Source organism: Panthera leo, chromosome D2 (genome assembly GCF_018350215.1).
Source record: "Panthera leo isolate Ple1 chromosome D2, P.leo_Ple1_pat1.1, whole genome shotgun sequence".
NCBI classification, from domain to species: Eukaryota; Metazoa; Chordata; class Mammalia; order Carnivora; family Felidae; genus Panthera; species Panthera leo.
In genome coordinates this window covers 39,064,334-39,081,212 of record NC_056689.1, presented here as the reverse complement: position 1 = coordinate 39,081,212, position 16,879 = coordinate 39,064,334, and the positions used below count along the sequence as shown (strand labels likewise).

The window sequence follows — 16,879 nt, the reverse complement described above, 5'->3', positions numbered from 1 at the left end:
TGGAACTAGGTGGTGCGGGTGGAACTCCCTCCTGTGAACCAAGAGGTGGTCGTATGACACAGAGAGAGAGAGATTGAGATCCTGGGCCGTGCAAGGATGAGGACCAGTCTACTGGGCATAAGGCTGGGCAGCCAGGGGAGGCAGATGCTCCCTGCCAGGCGTCCATCCCACTGCTGCTTCCCCAGCCCCGGGCTTGAAGCCAGAGGCAGCCACTGAGGCCTGTCAGCCCAGGGGCTCCAGCTTGCGTTTGGCTAGAGGAGCCTGGAGTTCAGGGAGGGGTCCGGAAGAGGGATGTGCATGGGGGAGCTGTCAGGAGAAGGAATTCGAAGCCTTGGACAGAACGAGCTCCACTTGGAGTGACAGTCCGGCCTGAAGAGAATGGAGAGCAGAGGCCAGCCCTGCACCATTAAGTGGTCAAGTGGGAGGAGGGAGGAGGAAAAGAGGTAGCTAGTTGGGTGAGACCAAGGCAAGCAAGAGTGCTGCCCTGGAAGCCCAGAGGAGGAAGAGTGAAGGTCCGGGGGTGGTCAGCTGGTCAAACATGGCTGACAGTTGGGGAAGGGGAGGAGGGGGGAAGGGAGAGGAGGAGGGAGGGGGAGGGGCCTAGAGGGAGCCACCCGATTTTGCCACGGGGAGGTCTTGGGGACCCAAGTTTATCCCTTGCGACTGGGAAAGCAGCTGGCCCCTTCTTCCTCTGACAAGTCTCCCACGTGTGAAGCCATTTGACTCTGAGAGAGGCTTTCCGCAGGGACCTCCCCGACTGCTCTGTGGAGAAGCCCTGGCCAGCAGAGGCGGCGCCATTTTATTGGGGCATCGGCAGCACACAGGTCTGGGCCCCCACTCGTTGGCCAGGCCCCCACTCGCTGGCCAGGCTCCCGGGTGGAGCACGGCCCCCCACCCCGGTGGCTCAGAACTCGCAGACCACCAGGCGCTGCTCTCCGCAGGCCTTGTCGTTCCACTTGCCATTGGTAAAGATCTCCACACAGTTCTCTGCGCCGCCATTGTTGTTGGGCTCCCCTGGGGCCCAGTTGGAATAGACCAGGGGCTCCCCGGTGGGGTAGATGAACTTGCCTTCCGTCTTGATGTCGGTTATACTCAGGAAAGCAGCCTTGTTCTCAACGGTGACCAGCTGCTGCAGGGCGTCGTTCTCGGCCGCAGAGCGTGGGGAGGCCATCTGTCCCCCGGCCTGTATACACACCTGCTGTGCGTCCTCAAAACTCTTTTCAATACCTCCTGTCTTGAAGATCTTCTCCCCGACACCTCGGCCATTGGGGAAGAGCTCCACTAGGAGAAGAGGACAGTCAGGTTGGGGTTATGGCAGCACCAGGCCAGAGCTCCGGGGCTCTGTGACCTTTGTGCGACAGCCCCCACCCGCCCCGCCCAGCATCCTTGTGGGATATCAGGGCACCCGATAGGACAAAACTGAGGCACTTGGTTCCAGTGCACTGGCTTCACAATGCAGCCTGGGAGGAACTCCTGTGGTCCGTAGTTATAGATGAGGACACTAGAGCCCAGAGAGGTTAAGTAAGGGGCCCGGAGTCACATACCCGGCAAATGTACGTTTAGGACTGAACCTTGTTTGCTGGGACGCTAGAGCTGGAACGTGCTCTTTCTGTTTCACCCCACGTTGTGTGCTGGGGTCAGTGGGAATTGCAATGACTTTGGTGAGTGATGGCTGGGGCAGTTTCTGATGTGCGTGTGCTGGGGGTGGGGCAGGGGCATCTGAGAGCCTCACTGTGCTAATCTCTGCACTCACTGCAGCCCGATGTTGGCCCCTCGGGATGCATGTGGGTGATGCCCCAGCCAGTCAGCCTCTCCAGGGTGCTGGGTGAGGGGATGAAGGCACCTGAGAGGTGGCAGGGGGCAGAGGGGATCAATTCTGGGAGAGCCCTGTTTGGGAATCGGAAGCCAGGTGTTCCGATTGCCACCCCATCCTGGCAATGACTGCCTAGGTGGAAAAAGGAAAGTTACTTCCCTTTTCAGGGTTTCTAATTCCTCATTTCCGAAGCGGGGGTACGCTTCATAAAAACATCAACTATGTGACATATCACGTGTCTAATCTTCCATCCCATCCCCATCCCTTTGGCTTTTGGGCTCAGGCACGGAAATCTTCAGGGCCGCCGAGAGGGCTGTGCCCTGGCCTCACTGGGCTGGTTAGACCTCAGGGTGCACCCCGAACCCCTGTCCTTCTCTGAGTAGCTTCAACTAGGGCTCGGGGGCAGATTCTCCACAGGCTCAGGATGGACGGCACTCGGGGCAGCCCTGGACAAGGTCAGTGCAAGAGTTCATGTGCCGCTACTGGCTTCTATGTTCCATGCATCTGGGTGGGCACACGTGTGCATACATGAACACATCCCTGTATTCTTCTGGAGGTACATGGGAGTACTTACCGTCTGGACGTGTGCGTGTACGTATGTGTGTGCTCATGTATGTCATGGTGTGGGGTGAGTGATGGTATTTGAGTACACACATGTGGCCGGCATCTCTGGACATGTTCCACTTCGCAGCGGTGTGCAAAGGAGTGAGTGAACACATGTGCAAATTTGTTGTGGAGGGAGTGAGACATACCCAATACCTGAAACTCCCATCCTTGGTTCTTAGGTACTTGGTACTTAGGAGCCAAACCTGTGTCTTACCCAGTGAGGCCCCTTTAGGATCTACTCCTTTGGAAATCGCTTCTTTTTTTGGATCAGGGAGATTTGATGAATGATGGAGACCCAAAGCTGACGTCAGGGAGAGCTGATGAGGAGGGCCAGTCAAGGACCAAGGTGGAGATTCCAAAAGGCACAGGGTACTCTGCAGGATTCCCGGATTAGGAAGAATCCCTGATTTAAACACCCAGCAGGGTGCAGGGAGAGCCCAGCACTGGCTGGAGCCTAGAGGTGGTCAGTCCCCTTCCAGAGCCATGGGCATGTCCAAGGTGACATACTTGATGGCCACATAGCAAGGCTAGGCCCCCACCAGCCTTGAACCCCGAGAGCAGCATCCCAGCCCCAGCCCTCAGGACAGTGTCCAGATTCTCTGCTGCCTTGGGCTGTGAAACAATATCTGGGCACTCACACGCCGGGTCCCACAGAGGTAAGAAATGCATCCTGGGTTGGATGTCCCCTGTCTATCACAGGGAGCAGCACAGGGCAGGCAGGAGTGAAGGTCTGTTGAACTGCACAGGTCTCAGGGCACTGATCGGGTCATAGGTGGCTGTGATGTTGGGGGTGGGGGGGGCATCCCGGAGCCTGATAACCTCCACCAGGCTTCCATCACCCCCATTGAACTGGTGATATGGCCACACCCTCCTCTCTGTCTCTTGCATCTACTTCCAGATCCTGGAGTATAGGGCTGCCTGCTCTGTCTCAGCACTACTCTCAGCCCCAGACCCTGCCCCAGAGCCAGATCCGGCTCTAAATATGGTCCCAACCTGTTCCAATCCCAGACCCAGACCCAGCCAACTCCAAACCAAGGCCCAGGCCCAGTCGGAGGCCTAGCCTTGGTGCCTGGCTCGATTCGGATCCAGGAACGTACCTTTCCTATACTGAGAGAAGGCATTCTGGAGGTGTTGGACCTGTCCACGTAAGGCCTCCACCTGCTGCCTCAGAGCAGTGATGTCTGCAGAAGAGAGAGGTCGAGTGAAGGCAAGCCCAGCATAGCCTGGGATCAGCTCAGAGCTTGGGCCTTAAGGGAAAGGTACCCAGCTGCAGGCACATATAGGGGACGGGATAAGGAGCTGGGACCAGGCCCTAGCAAGCCCACATCCACTAACACAACTAGCCCCTGTTGCCCCCAGATTTCCTATACTTCTATGAACAAACTGTCCCCGGAGCAGGTGCCTGCACATCACTGACACTGAACCTGTGAAAATTTAACTCCCAATTCTGGGGATCTCATAGCACCTTCTTTGGGGGGACAGGAATATACTTTCATCAGTACTTCCCGTCCACTGGGTTATTTGATATTCAAAGCTATCTTTTGAATTGGGAAGGGAGCTGTGTTTTCTCTGGTGATGGAAAAGCTGCTCAGGGCTGCCCTCCTGTGAGTAAGAGTCTAAAACCAGAGCCTCATTCCCCTGCCTTCCTTCCCGCTAGCGCTAGCGTTCCTGCTTCCCACCCGCTCCCTGTGGTTAATGGGGCCGAAGATAGGCTGTCCTGAGATAAAGAAGGCCACCTCCCTCCCCCTGTCCCCACCCCGTGGCGGCTCCCAGATCTAGCAGATGCTGCCTTACCAGGAAGCCCGCTCTCTCCCTTTGCTCCTTTGTCCCCAGGAGCACCTCTGTCCCCCTTCGGTCCTGAGGGCCCTTTGGCACCTGGAGGTCCTGGCGGACCCGTGGCTCCAGCAGGCCCTGGGATCAGAGAAGAACTGGGTGAGCTCTGTATCCACTTTCCAGCATTGTCACCCTCCCAAGACATGGGCTGTCCACCTGGCCTGCGGTCCCCCCTCCCCGATACAGACTGCTCCCCGAACCCAGCCATGCACCCTCCTTGGACATAGACTTTCCCTACCACCCAGTAACACCAGCTCCAACTTGATGAGTGGTGGTGGGGCAGGGGTGGCCATCACCAGCATCAGGGATGCACAAGGGAACCGGAGCCCCGTCCTAGCTCCTTCCGTCACTCACCCACTGCCCCAGCATTTCCAGTGGCTCCACGCTCACCAGGGGCACCTCTCTCTCCTTTAACCCCTGGGGGGCCTCTCGGCCCTGCAGAGCCCTGCATGCCAGGCACACCCACATCTCCTGAGGAAGGAACAAATTGGAGCAAAAGCTGCCGAGAGTGTGTTCCACAGTGGACTTTTCACCCTTCGCTCCAAGGGGAGAGAGAACCGGTGAGAAGGTGCTGCTTACTGGCCGGGGTTCCTCCGCGGAGGCGAGCAGGAAAACGCCGTCAATGTGGGAATGTGGGGGAGAAGGGGCCACGACAAGGCCTGCCCAGCGCTGATGGTCTGGGCATTTCCCGGCACTCGAGCCGGCCTTGGGTCACACCCTGGACTGTGCCGTACTCCTCCCTTCTCCCTCCCAGACCGGCCACCTACCAACCACCTACCTTTGGGCCCAGCCTCTCCTTTGGGGCCTGGTGTGCCTTGAGGTCCTACATTTCCCTGCTTCCCTGAGGCACCCTCTCTGCCAGCTGGACCAGGCGTACCTCGAGGTCCCGGAGGTCCTGGGGAAAAGGACCAGCATGGTCAGTGACACTAAATCCTGCTGGAAGTGGGAGCGTCCGAAGAGAGGAGAGCAGTGATAGAAGTCAAGAGAGGCAGCATCGTCATAAAAGGTGAGGTCAACAGGAGTTCAGTCTCCCCTGCAATAACCCGGTACCACCTTCAGAACAACCTTCTTCCTTCTTCCTGGGGTGGGATCTGTGCATATCTACTGGCATGTTCTAGAGGCTGCAGCACCACCTGCAGACATCTGCATTCCATGCCCAGCTGCTCACCAGATGGTCCAGAGTCTCCCTTTGGTCCAGGCTCTCCAGCAGAGCCATTCTCCCCTTTGGGCCCAACTGGGCCAGCCGGTCCAGGCGTCCCCGCTCTCCCTACAGCTCCTGGCGAACCTGTAGCAGCAGAAGAAATGGGCACAAACCTTAGGCCCAGAGATGAGCCACCTGCGTGCACGGTCGGGCCCCTTGCATTCCTTCAGGGTTCTACAGGGTGTAGACATCCCACTTCCACACTCCTTGGTACAGTGGTGGTCCAGGAAATGGGTGTCCACACCCCTATCTTACAGGTGAGAAAACAGGCTTGCTGGAGCTGGCTGTGAACTCAAGCCAAGACCCATCTGACTTTCCACGCAGGGCACCTCCCCCTGCCCCAAGACCACGGTATATAGAGCAGGCAGTCTGTCAGCATTTAGCCTTGATCATGGACTCCTTGTTCTCCCCTTCCCAGAACCAGAGTTTATGTCAGAAATGACACCTGGCACCGATCATCAGGGAAATGCGGATCGAGACCACGATGAGATGTCACCTTACCCCTGTTAGAATGGTTATTAGCAAAAAGACAAGAGATAACAAGTGTTGATTAGGATGTGGAGAAAAGGGAACCCCTCATGCGCTATTGATGGGAACGTAAATCGGTGCAGCCACTGTGGAAAACAGAATGAAGGGTCCTCAAAAAATTAAAAATAGAGTTTTACACTCAGTTCTGTTCATTTGGTTATTCTTTTTTTTGTTGTTGTTGTTGTTTGTTTTTTGTGTTTTTACTGAGGTGAAATTCATGTAATATAACATTAGCCTGTTGTAAAGTATACCATTGATTGGCAGTTAGCACGTCCACAGTGGTGTGCAATTACCTCCTGTATTTAGTTCAAAATCACTTCGTCACCCAAAAAAAACCCCATAGCCACTAAGCCATCACCCCCAACCTCCCCTTTCCCCAGCCTCTGGATAGCACTACTCTGCTGTCTCTATTTCCTATTTTGGACATTTCATATAAATGGAATCAGACAATAGATGACCATTTATGTCTGGCTGTTTTAACTCAGAGTGACATTTTTGAGGTCCATCCACTTGGCAGTGTGTCTCAGGGTTTCATTCCTTTGTGTGGCTGAGTAGTATTCCACTGTGTGGACAGAACCCGTCTTGTTCATCCACTCATCAGTTGATGGACACCTGGGCTCTTCCCATCTCTGGGCTGTTGGGAATAAAGCTGTTATGAACATTCATGTGCAAAAAGAGAAAGAATGACACCTGACAGGTGCCGCTGACTTGTTCATTCACTCATCTGTTCACTGAGAAACCATCTGTGGAATATAACCGGGCAAGATGCAAATGTTAGCACCAGAACCCGGTCTGCAAGAGATTTGCAATAGGATTTTAAACGGTGAGGCACAAGTAATGAGTGAGGAAGAAGATTCGCAAGATGCCCCTTGTCCTACCACATTATCACCCCACCCCAGTACACACACATATGGCCAGAGCTGTCTTCCTAAGGGAGCAAATGGGACTTCAGGGTCAGGAGGATTTAGAGAGACTCGCAGAGGGAAGAGGACATGTCAGGCTTGGAGACTTGTGCTCCAGGAGGGGCCAGGCCTGCCTGGGTAACACTGTGCTGGTGGTGGGGGTGGGTGCCTGTGATGGGTGACTGAGAGGCTCTGTGCTGGGCATTGTATCCTGCCTCTAGTTATGATCCTCACCAGGAATGAAATGGAAGCATGGAGGGTTACAGGATGGGCCCCTCACCCCATATCCAATAGGGCACCATGCTGGGCAGAGATGTCCTATCCCTAGGCTGAGGCCCCCTTGGGCTCCACCCTGGCTGGGATGGCAGCCGGTAGAAAAAGCATTAGAGGTCTCCCATCCATGGTGTAGAAGTCCTGGAGACCATGAAGGGACTCCCTCTTCAACAGCAAGCACCCATGCCTCCCAAAGCACTAATTTTGCATCCCAGTGTCCCCCAAAGGCCAGCCCTGTGCCTTAACGCCACCTGAAGTGAAGCTTTGTGGACCCGCAGTCTGGCCAGTCTGAACTGCACTAAATTCCTCCTTTCCTTACATCTTACAGTCACTCATTCCACAAGTACTCACTCGAAACTTCTACTGTGCACAAGACACCATCGGCAATGCGGGGACACAACAGTGAAAAAAGCAGACACAACATCAGATCCCTCTTTCTCTTGGGGCTGAAACCCAACTGCACAGAGACAGATCATAAAAATCAAAATGTACAACATACGGTTTATTAGAGCAGAATAAGTGCCATTGAGGAAAAATATAGCACAGAGAGTGTCAGAAGGCAGGGGTAGTGTCTTCCAAGTAGGGTGGTCAGGGACAGACTCGTGGAGAAGGTGGTCTGTAAGTAAGGCCGTGAAGGAGCCGAGGAGTGACCCACAGGGACAGCTATGGGAAGAGCAGTGATAGGGCCCTGGGGTGGCAGGGGGCTGGATGTGGTTAGGGACCAGCAAGGAGCCAGTGTGGCCAGAAGAGGTGAGGTCAGAGGAGTATGCAAGGGTGAAGAGTGTCCTTGTGAGCTGCTGAGGGGTGTGTGGTTTTACTCCGGGAGATACATGCCTATATACACTAAATCCTTCTGGGCAGGAATCTTGGAGATGCTGAGGAATAAGAGGACTGTCCCTGGAAATACAGGCTGCAAAGCAGTGTGGGGTCTTACTGGACCTCCATGATACACCTGAGGCATTACCGCATTGAGCCCTCTCCACCCCCTACCTCTGCTCAAGGCTCTCTTCTCTCAGGCTTATCTTGTCCTTTACAGCAGGTTCTTGGAACCCTGTGCATCAAAATCTGCAGGGGACATTGTCACAAGGGCAGACTCTGGCCCCAGTCAGACTTACATGGGTCAGGATTTTGAGATGCTCCAAGCTCGGTAGGAAATTCTCAGACCCATAATGGTTGAGTGACTAACATGCCTGCAATTCAGGAGCCAGAGTGCAGCCTGGTCCCCTGGCCCATCTGTGCATGGTTCTCTCTCCAAGCACCAACCCAAGGCCGGGCTTGGAATGTGCATGGGGCGAACCACCTGCAGAAGAGAGGGAGGTCTCAGCCACACTCTATGCTTAGGCTCACAGTGTGACCATAGGAAAGGGCCCCCCAGGATTCAATTCAGGGCCCCTTTGAGAGCTAGAGAGAGCGGGGATTCTCCAAGATGCTGACACCTTGAATACGCCTTCCGAGTTCACTTCCAGGGGCTTTCCCTGAGTCCCGGGCCATTCATGTCGGTAGCCACTTTCTGTCTGTAAAGGACAGATAGGTACTCACTTGTCCCTTATCCTACAAAGCCTGGGGATGCTACCTATTCTTTCCAACTTAAATGTTGTTAGTTTCCTTCCTCCCCAACCAAAATGCCAACTCCCAAAAGATAAAGACCACGGTTGATAGCTCCATAGCCCTAGCCCAGAACCTGGGGGTCCCTTGTCCTAGATGCTGGCTCACTGAATTCTGACTCCTTGCCACTGGACCCAGATCCTCCCCTACGGGACAGTACTTCCCAGATGATTCCCTTAAATAATCAGTACCTGTGGAAACCTCACGAGAATTCACCCAATTGGTCCAGCAGAAAGATGTAACTTTATCCTAACAACCTGACAAAAAAGAAAGCCTTGGCTCCGTTATATGTCACTATGTAGTAGATATTATTCCCATTTATAGATGAGCAAACTGAGACTCAGGGGCACTGGCTTGTCCCAGGGTGGGTCCCTGCTGTAGAAATGGAGCTGGTAGTCAAGCACAGATCTGTCTGATGCAGAAGCTCGTGTCCTTTCCCCTCCAGACTGGGTGTCATTTAGCCTCTCCGTGTCACAATTTTCTTACCTGTCAAGTGAGATTCATATGTTCCCTGTAAGACTTCTGGTAGGATTAAATGAATTACTCAGTGAACGCCCAAGCACAAGGCTGGACACAGGAATGTGAGCTCCCTTTCACTCTCTCTGTAATGTATTAGGACAGATCCTTGTGATCAGATCTGAGTATGGGGTCACAGAACCTCTTTCTCTCCCGTCCTTCATGACTATTGAAAAAAATATATATTTTAAAATTTGAATTCAAGTTACTTAACACACAGTGGAGTCTGGGCTTGGGGAGCAGAACCCAATAATTCATCTGTTACGTAGAACCCCCAGTGCTCATCCCAACAAGTGCCCTCCTTAATGCCCGTCACCCATTTAACCCATCCGTCCACACACCTCCCCTCCAGCAACCCTCAGTTTCTTCTTTGTATTCAAGAGTCTCTTGTGGTTTGCCTCCCTCTCAGTTTTTATCTTATTTTTCCTTTCCTTCTCCTGTGTTCATCTGTTGTGTTTCTCAAATTCCACATATGAGTCAAGGCATATGATACTGAAAATATTTGACACCCTGCACCGACCCTATTTAATCCAGGTGACCAACTGTTAAGTCCTAGAGCAGGGTTCTGGAGAGCCACAGATTCGATTTACCCACCATTTCCTCATTTTTGGAGTGGGAGGAAGGAGAAGGTGCCAAAGAAGGAGACAAGTCAGCTGGCAATGGAGGGAGGCACCTGGGGGCTCAGAGCAGCAGTCATTTTCCAATCGGTAAGGCAGTGTTTCAGATGGACCAAACATCTAGGGGAAACCCATCCGCTCAGGAAGAAGAAGTCCACCTCTGAGCCTTCCGTAGCAGAACATCCCAGTACTTCTGGGTTGGTTACAATTCCAATGCCCACCCCTTTCCACTAGGACAAGCCAGTGGTCCCAGCTCTACCTGGATCCCCCTTCTCGCCCCGGGGGCCCTCTCTCCCATCCCGTCCATCGCGACCAGGCAGGCCGTTCTCCATGGGGCTACACATGACCAAGGTGCAGGCGCTGGCAGCTGTTCTCTGGAAATAGGTCTTCATTTCTGTTCCCAGTGACCTCAGGGGCTGTGTGAACAGCATCAGCACGGAGAGAGGGATGAGAAGCATGGCCTAGGCAGGTGAACAGAACGAGAAAGGACATGCTCTTGGTCCCAGGACATGGGTTAGGGCTTGGCCCAGCTCCTGAAGGTCAGGAGAAGCACCTCCCCACCTGCCCTCCCTCCATGGGGCTGAGAGAAGCAAGTCTCCCAAAGCAGTTTAGGGACCAGGTGGGCATATGGTCTGGTCTGGGAAAGCATGAGTTACCCAGCTGGAACTCAACTATAAGTTCGCAGGAGAATCCACCTATTCTCAGATGCCCGTGTTGTCCTTTCTTGTGACTTCCCTTGGGGACTGCCGTCGGCACAGGGGTAGGATGTAGAAATCCTCACTGAGGCCACATGTCACATCAGGAAGGATTCACTGGGTAATTCCGGGAAGGACCTTTCCCGTCTTTGGACCTCCAGCTCCCTGTCTATACCGTCAAGGTGGTTGGCTTAGCTCTGACAGGGCAACCCCCTTTCCTCTCACTTGCTGCCTTGGATGGACCAACACTCTTGGTGTCTGCAGTGTGGTTCTGGAAAGGAGCTAGGATCCTGAACGCTTAGTGATGTCTGTCCTGAGCACAGGCTGGGTGTGTGGTTGCGTGTTTTCCAAGCGATTTGCCATCCTTGGACTGGACACCATCTCCATGAGGAAATTCACACGCAGAACCCAAGTGAAAGTTCTCAGAGAAGTTAACTTAGCAGCTGGAGAGCCCCTGGGGCATGCAGCATTCTGCTCTGACCACCTAAAAGAACTTGAGAGAAAGGCCTCATGGAGGAAAGGGCCACGTGAGGTGGGTTCAGTCAAGAGAAGGCTAGTTCGGGGATAGGGAGAGCAGATGTCCAATAGGGCGTCCAGGCACCATCTGATTAGGACTTAGGGACTAAGTGAGACCGGGGGCAGGTACAGGGCCTCGGTCACCTCCACTCTTGGACTTCTTTCCTCTCTCAGAGAGAAACGGTAAGGTTATGAGCATGGGAAGAGCTTGTGGGAGTTGCAGAGGCTAGGAACAAAGCCTGGGGGACACGTGCAAAGGAGAAGGGGGTCACCAGGCAGGCTGAGGTGGTGGCAGGGGAGGGGCTTTCCTGGCCAGAGAAGTACCTTCTCCAGGTTGCTGGTGACCCTGGGCTGGACGATCCCTATTTTGCAGGAGCCTCTTTCAGTTGTGAATTCGCCACTTGCCTGGGCTTCCTGGGAATCTCTAGAAATGCCCAGGTGAGCTCCCTTATTGCGGCAGAAGCTCAGTCATGAGCACTGAAGGACCCAGGCCAGAACGAGGGCATTGTCCCCTGGTCCGCAGCTACAGCACCTCTGGGGCTCTGCGCCCCGAATCGGAGGAAGAATGAAAACCAATCGACATTCTGCCCAGCAGCTCAAGGCACCAGCACCCACTGTAGCCGGAAGGGGCCATGAAGAGAGGTGACTCACAGGTTTTCAGACCCACGATTCAGATGCGGCATCTTAGCTGGGGCTATGGAGGGAGTGGGCAGAGCTGCAGCCCCCTCAGCCCACGGTGTCCGCGCCAAGCTTTCTGATTCAGATTTTATTGAGAAAAAAAAAATGACTCCTCTGAAAACTGGTTGGAAAATTAGTGACTTAGCCCAGTCAGTCTCTTTTTTAAAGTAAAGATGTGAGGCTAAGGGAGAAGCATGAATGTCCACGTCCTACAGGCAGTTGGTACCCGGATGGGCTTAAAAGGCAGGCCTGTGGAGACCTGGTCTGTTTCTCCTCTACCACCCTCCTTTCTAAATAGATTAGGAATTGGGGCGCCTGGGTGGCTCAGTCGGTTAAACGTCCGACTTCGGCTCAGGTCACGATCTCGCGGTCCGTGAGTTCGAGCCCCGCGTCGGGCTCTGGGCTGATGGCTCGGAGCCTGGAGCCTGCTTCCGATTCTGTGTCTCCCTCTCTCTCTCCCCCTCCCCCGTTCATGCTCTGTCTCTCTCTGTCTCAAAAATAAATAAAACGTTAAAAAAAATTTTTTAATAAATAGATCAGGAATGGAGGGGAACAAGAGAGAAGTTGAAATTGCCTGTTCCCCTGGGGCTTCCAGACAATGGCATCTGGCATCTGGGTGGGTATCATCCAACTGACCGCCCTCCACAGCCCAGAGAGCAAATCTCCCACTGAGCATAGGGAGCAGTGAGGGGCGAAAGAGCACTCCTCATCGCCTCACCCCGTCCCCCACCTTTCACACTTCCTAGACCAGAACAGACCAGACCCTGCCTCCACAGCACCAGTTGGATAAACCAGCCATATGGGCAGAGAGATATTCATCGGGCATTGAAAAAAAACAAAATGAAGGCAAGGATAGAGACTCACAGATGCTGCCTCTCGGACTCCAGGATCTCCAGGCAAATTAGCCTTTCCTTGGCAGGCACTGGCTATTTATGCCTGCCCTGTCACCTGAGCTGCCCAGCCCTGGTCTTTGAAGAGCTCTTTTCAAGAAGTGGGGCCATTTCTTCCTTGTTGACTCACTCTCACCCCACTTGGGTTCTGGAAACCTGCCACTGATATTCATAACACTGAACACATATCACCTTAAATGTTATACGGCACTCTCAGTCCGTGATCTCACCTGTACCTCCCTAGAGCCCTGTGAGTTAAATGGCATTATTCGTGTCTGTATTTTACAGATGTCCGAAAATCTGAGCTCCAGAGAAGACTGGCAAGCGGCACAATGATCTACGTCTATTGTCAATGCTCCCCGCGTCTGCAGATTCCAAGATCCAGGACCTGCTGTGCCCCTTCTCTTCCTCCTTCACCTCAACTTTACTGCCCAGATATTGGGAAAGAGCTGGCAGTTCCTTGGCATATCCAGGCAGGGGTGGGGCAAGTAGAGGAGCTGTGGAGGCTGCAGCCTGTGGGGCCACTCTTGCAGGGTCACTCTTTTGCTTCCTACTTTAGATCTTGGAGACACCCCCACTTGCCTTTTAGGGGGTGGCCTTCCCTTAACTTCCTTGACCTTATCTCCCACCTTCTTGGCTGGAGCTTGCCCTGTGCATTGCTCAGGTGACCAGTTTGGATTCCTGAGTTGCTGATACACTGTTGTAGCCATGTCCAAAGAAACTCTAATGTCCAGTTGCCCACCCTCCTGCCTTTGATAGCAAAGGAAGTCTCTGCTTGCTTCTAGATTCTTGTGTCTTTATCTCTTGCATGGATTCTTTTCCTAGATCCACATGCCAGCATCCCCATGTGTCCAAGCTTCTCTTTTAGCCCCTCCATTGGGGGTGCTGATTTGTTTTCAGCTTCTGATGCTCCTGTGGCATTGTGTACTGCTGAATCTATAATGCTTCAATTCATAGGGAAAGGTCTTCTGTTTCCTATGCTGAATTTTTTTTTTTTTTTTGAGGCGGGATCCATAATAGAGCTACCTGAGCCCCTAATGACAGAACTCTTTCATTATTAACACACAGCCCTCTCCATTCTAGGATGTTCATGTGCTCCTAGAGATCTAGATCAGCATGGGATTCCATTTCTCTCCCCAAATTTGGCAAGGTTTTTTTTTTCCATCACTATTTCTTTAAATAGACTTTGTTTCTCCATCTAGCTCTCTTTCTTAGGATTCCCCCAATGCATATATTATTTCTTTTGATGATGTCCCATAAATCCTATAGGCTTACTTACTTACACTTTTTTTTCCCTTCTCTGACTGGGTAACTTCAAAAGATCTACCTTCAAGTTCACTGATTTATTCTTGTACTTGGCCAAGTTTTTTGTTGACTCTCTTGAATTTTTCAGGTCAGCCATTGTATTCTTCAGCACTAGGATTTGGTTGTTTTTTTTTGTTAGTTTTTTTTGTTTTGTTTTGTTTTGTTTTTTGGGTCTGACTCCATATCAAGGGCAACAAAAGCAAAAATAAACAATTGGGACTGCATCAAACTAAAAAGGTTCTGCATCGTGAAAGAAACCATCGTCAAAACTAAAAGACAAACTACTAAATGGGAGAGGATATTTGCATATGATATATCTGATAAGGAGTTCATATCCAAAATATATAAAGAACTCATGCAACTCAATAACAAAAAAAACCCCACAATCCAATTAAAAAATGGGCAGAGGATCTGAATAGACATTTTCCCAAAGATGACATACAGGTAACTGACAAGTACATGAAAAGATGCTCAACATCACTCATCGTTAGGGAAATGCAAATCCAAACCACAATGAGATACCACCCGACACCTGTTAGAAAGGTTAGTGTCACAAAGACAAGAAATAACAAGGACCAGTGGGGATGTGGAGAAAAAAGAACCCTCGAGTATTGTTGGTGGGAATGTAAATTGGTGCAACCACTATGGAAAACAGTATGAGGATTCCTCAAAAAATTAAAAATAGTTCTACCATATGATCCAGCAATTCCCCTTCCGGGTATCTCTCTGAAGAAAACAAAACACTAATTTGAAAACATATATACACTCCTATGTTCAATGTAGCATTATTAACTATAGCCAAGACATGAAAACAGCCAGATGAACGAATGAATGAATGAATGAAGATGTGGTATATATACATACAGTGGAATACTACTGGGCCATTAAAAAATAGTGAAATCTTGCCATTTGCAGCAACAAGAATGGAACTTGACAATATTATGCTAAGTGAAATAAGTCAGACAAAGACAAATGCTGCAAGATTTTACTTACAAGTGGAATCTAAAAAAAACCAAGTAAACAATACAAAACAAAACCCAAGCTCATAAATTCAGAGAACAGAGGATGGTTGCCAGAGGGGTAGGGAATGGAGGGTGAAATGGGTAAAGAGAGTCAAGAGGTACAAACTTGCAGTTATAAAATAAATAAGTCACAGGAGGTAAAGTATAACATGGGGAGTCTAGTCAATAATATTGTAATAACTTTGTATGATGACTGATGATAACTAAACATGGTGGTGATCAGTTTGTAATGTACACAAATGTCAAATCACTATGCTGTGCACATGAAACTAATATAATATTGTATGTCAATTATAGTTCAAAAAAATAGGAAACAAAACTGAGTGGAAAACACAATTGTTGATTACTATTATTTAAGAGAATTTACATTCAAGAAAAGTGATGTCAGCATTATGGTGGCAAGAGTTGCTCTCTTTTTTTTTTAATTTTTTTAAAATGTTTTTATTTATTTTTGAGACAGAGAGAGACAGAGCACGAGCAGGGGAGGAGCAGAGAGAGAGGGAGATACAGACTCTGAAGCAGGCTCCAGGCTCTGAGCTGTCAGCACAGAGCTCGACGCAGGGCTCGAACTCACGGACTGTGAGATCATGACCTGAGCCAAAGTCGGACGCCCAACAGACTGAGCCACCCAGGCGCCCCATCTTTTTTTTCTTTTTTTTGATTAACAACTAACTGAACATCCATAACCAAACAAAAGTGCCCCTGCTCATTACAGCAGGACCCCTGAGAGGTTTCTACCCACCCGTGCATCTGAAAGTGGATGGGTAAGACCTGGGTGGGGGCAGTGGGTCCAAAGGAGTCCTTGAGCCTGCCCCACCCCACTCACTGCAATTGGGGAAGAAAAGGGGCATCTGGAGAGTACTAAAATGAGCACCCATTAGAGAAAGAGTTTGTGGAGGTCCAGCCTGACTGATGGGAGAGTCTTGTATGCCAACAGAGTCAAACAGGAGGCAGAGGAGAGGGAGGAACTCACCAAGGTAGCCCCCCCACCTCCCTGCCCTCCCCAGTGCAACACTGCAAGGCTTTTACCAGCATAGCAGCCACCTCACTCAGGAGGGGAGGGGAGGAAAGCACTGACCTCTCCCATAGAGGAAGTGGAGAGCAAAAGTAGTGAGTGACTGCCCGGCTGTTCCAGGTGTGTGGGTTGTGGCTGGAAAGATCCGCTTTTCTCCACCAGCACTCAGATTTCGGAGGAGGGACCTCTGAAATGGAGAGAGAGGACAGGGGAGGAAGCAGGTGAGAATATCAAAGAACACTGAAGGAATGCATTTCCTGCCGTCTGCTTTGAGACAGGAGCAGGAGGTCCATTCACAAGCACACGGGTGGGGATGGGGGGGTGAGTGTGTGGCCACTCAAGGATCCTCCCACCAGGCCCACGGCACCCTCAAAGCCCCAAGGGCTGATCTCTGTGTATGCAGAACTCATGCGTGAGCACCTTCTCTGGTAGGAAGAACGCACCAACTTAACCTATAGAGCCACCTTCTGGAATTCAGAGGAAAGGCTTCTAAAAGTCAGCTTGTTGAATTGTGTGAACAGCAATAATAAAAGTATAAAACCTTAAGTAAGAAAGGCATCTGCTACTTCAAGTACAAATGCAGAAGCACCTATCTTCAAACACTGAAAAATTCAGGGAAATATAGTATCACACACACACACACAATAATAATTCTCCAGCAGCCAAACTCAAAGGCATGGAATATTGCAATCTAATTGATAAACAATTCAAAATAGCTGTTATGAAGAGATTCGATGAGCTACAGGGAAACTCAGAAAGACAATTCAATGAACTCAAGAATAAAATTAATGAACAGAAGGAGTTATTTACTAAAGAGATTGAGATTATAAAAAAAGAACCAAATGTGGTGCCTGGGTGGCTCAG

At 51.2% G+C, this 16,879-nt stretch overlaps 1 protein-coding gene across 1 annotated transcript; it reads right to left on the bottom strand.

Moving 5' to 3' along the window:
- Window positions 1–733: 733 nt before the first annotated feature.
- SFTPD (surfactant protein D) lies at window positions 734–12,742 on the bottom strand. The gene is made up of 8 exons (XM_042908751.1): window positions 12,648–12,742; window positions 10,154–10,355; window positions 5,421–5,537; window positions 5,031–5,147; window positions 4,607–4,723; window positions 4,214–4,330; window positions 3,517–3,600; window positions 734–1,281 (listed from the first exon to the last, which is right to left on the bottom strand). Exons 2-8 carry the CDS (start codon window positions 10,350–10,352, stop codon window positions 905–907), a joined length of 1,128 nt encoding a protein of 375 aa, XP_042764685.1. The 5' UTR covers window positions 10,353–10,355; window positions 12,648–12,742; the 3' UTR covers window positions 734–904.
- Window positions 12,743–16,879: the final 4,137 nt, after the last annotated feature.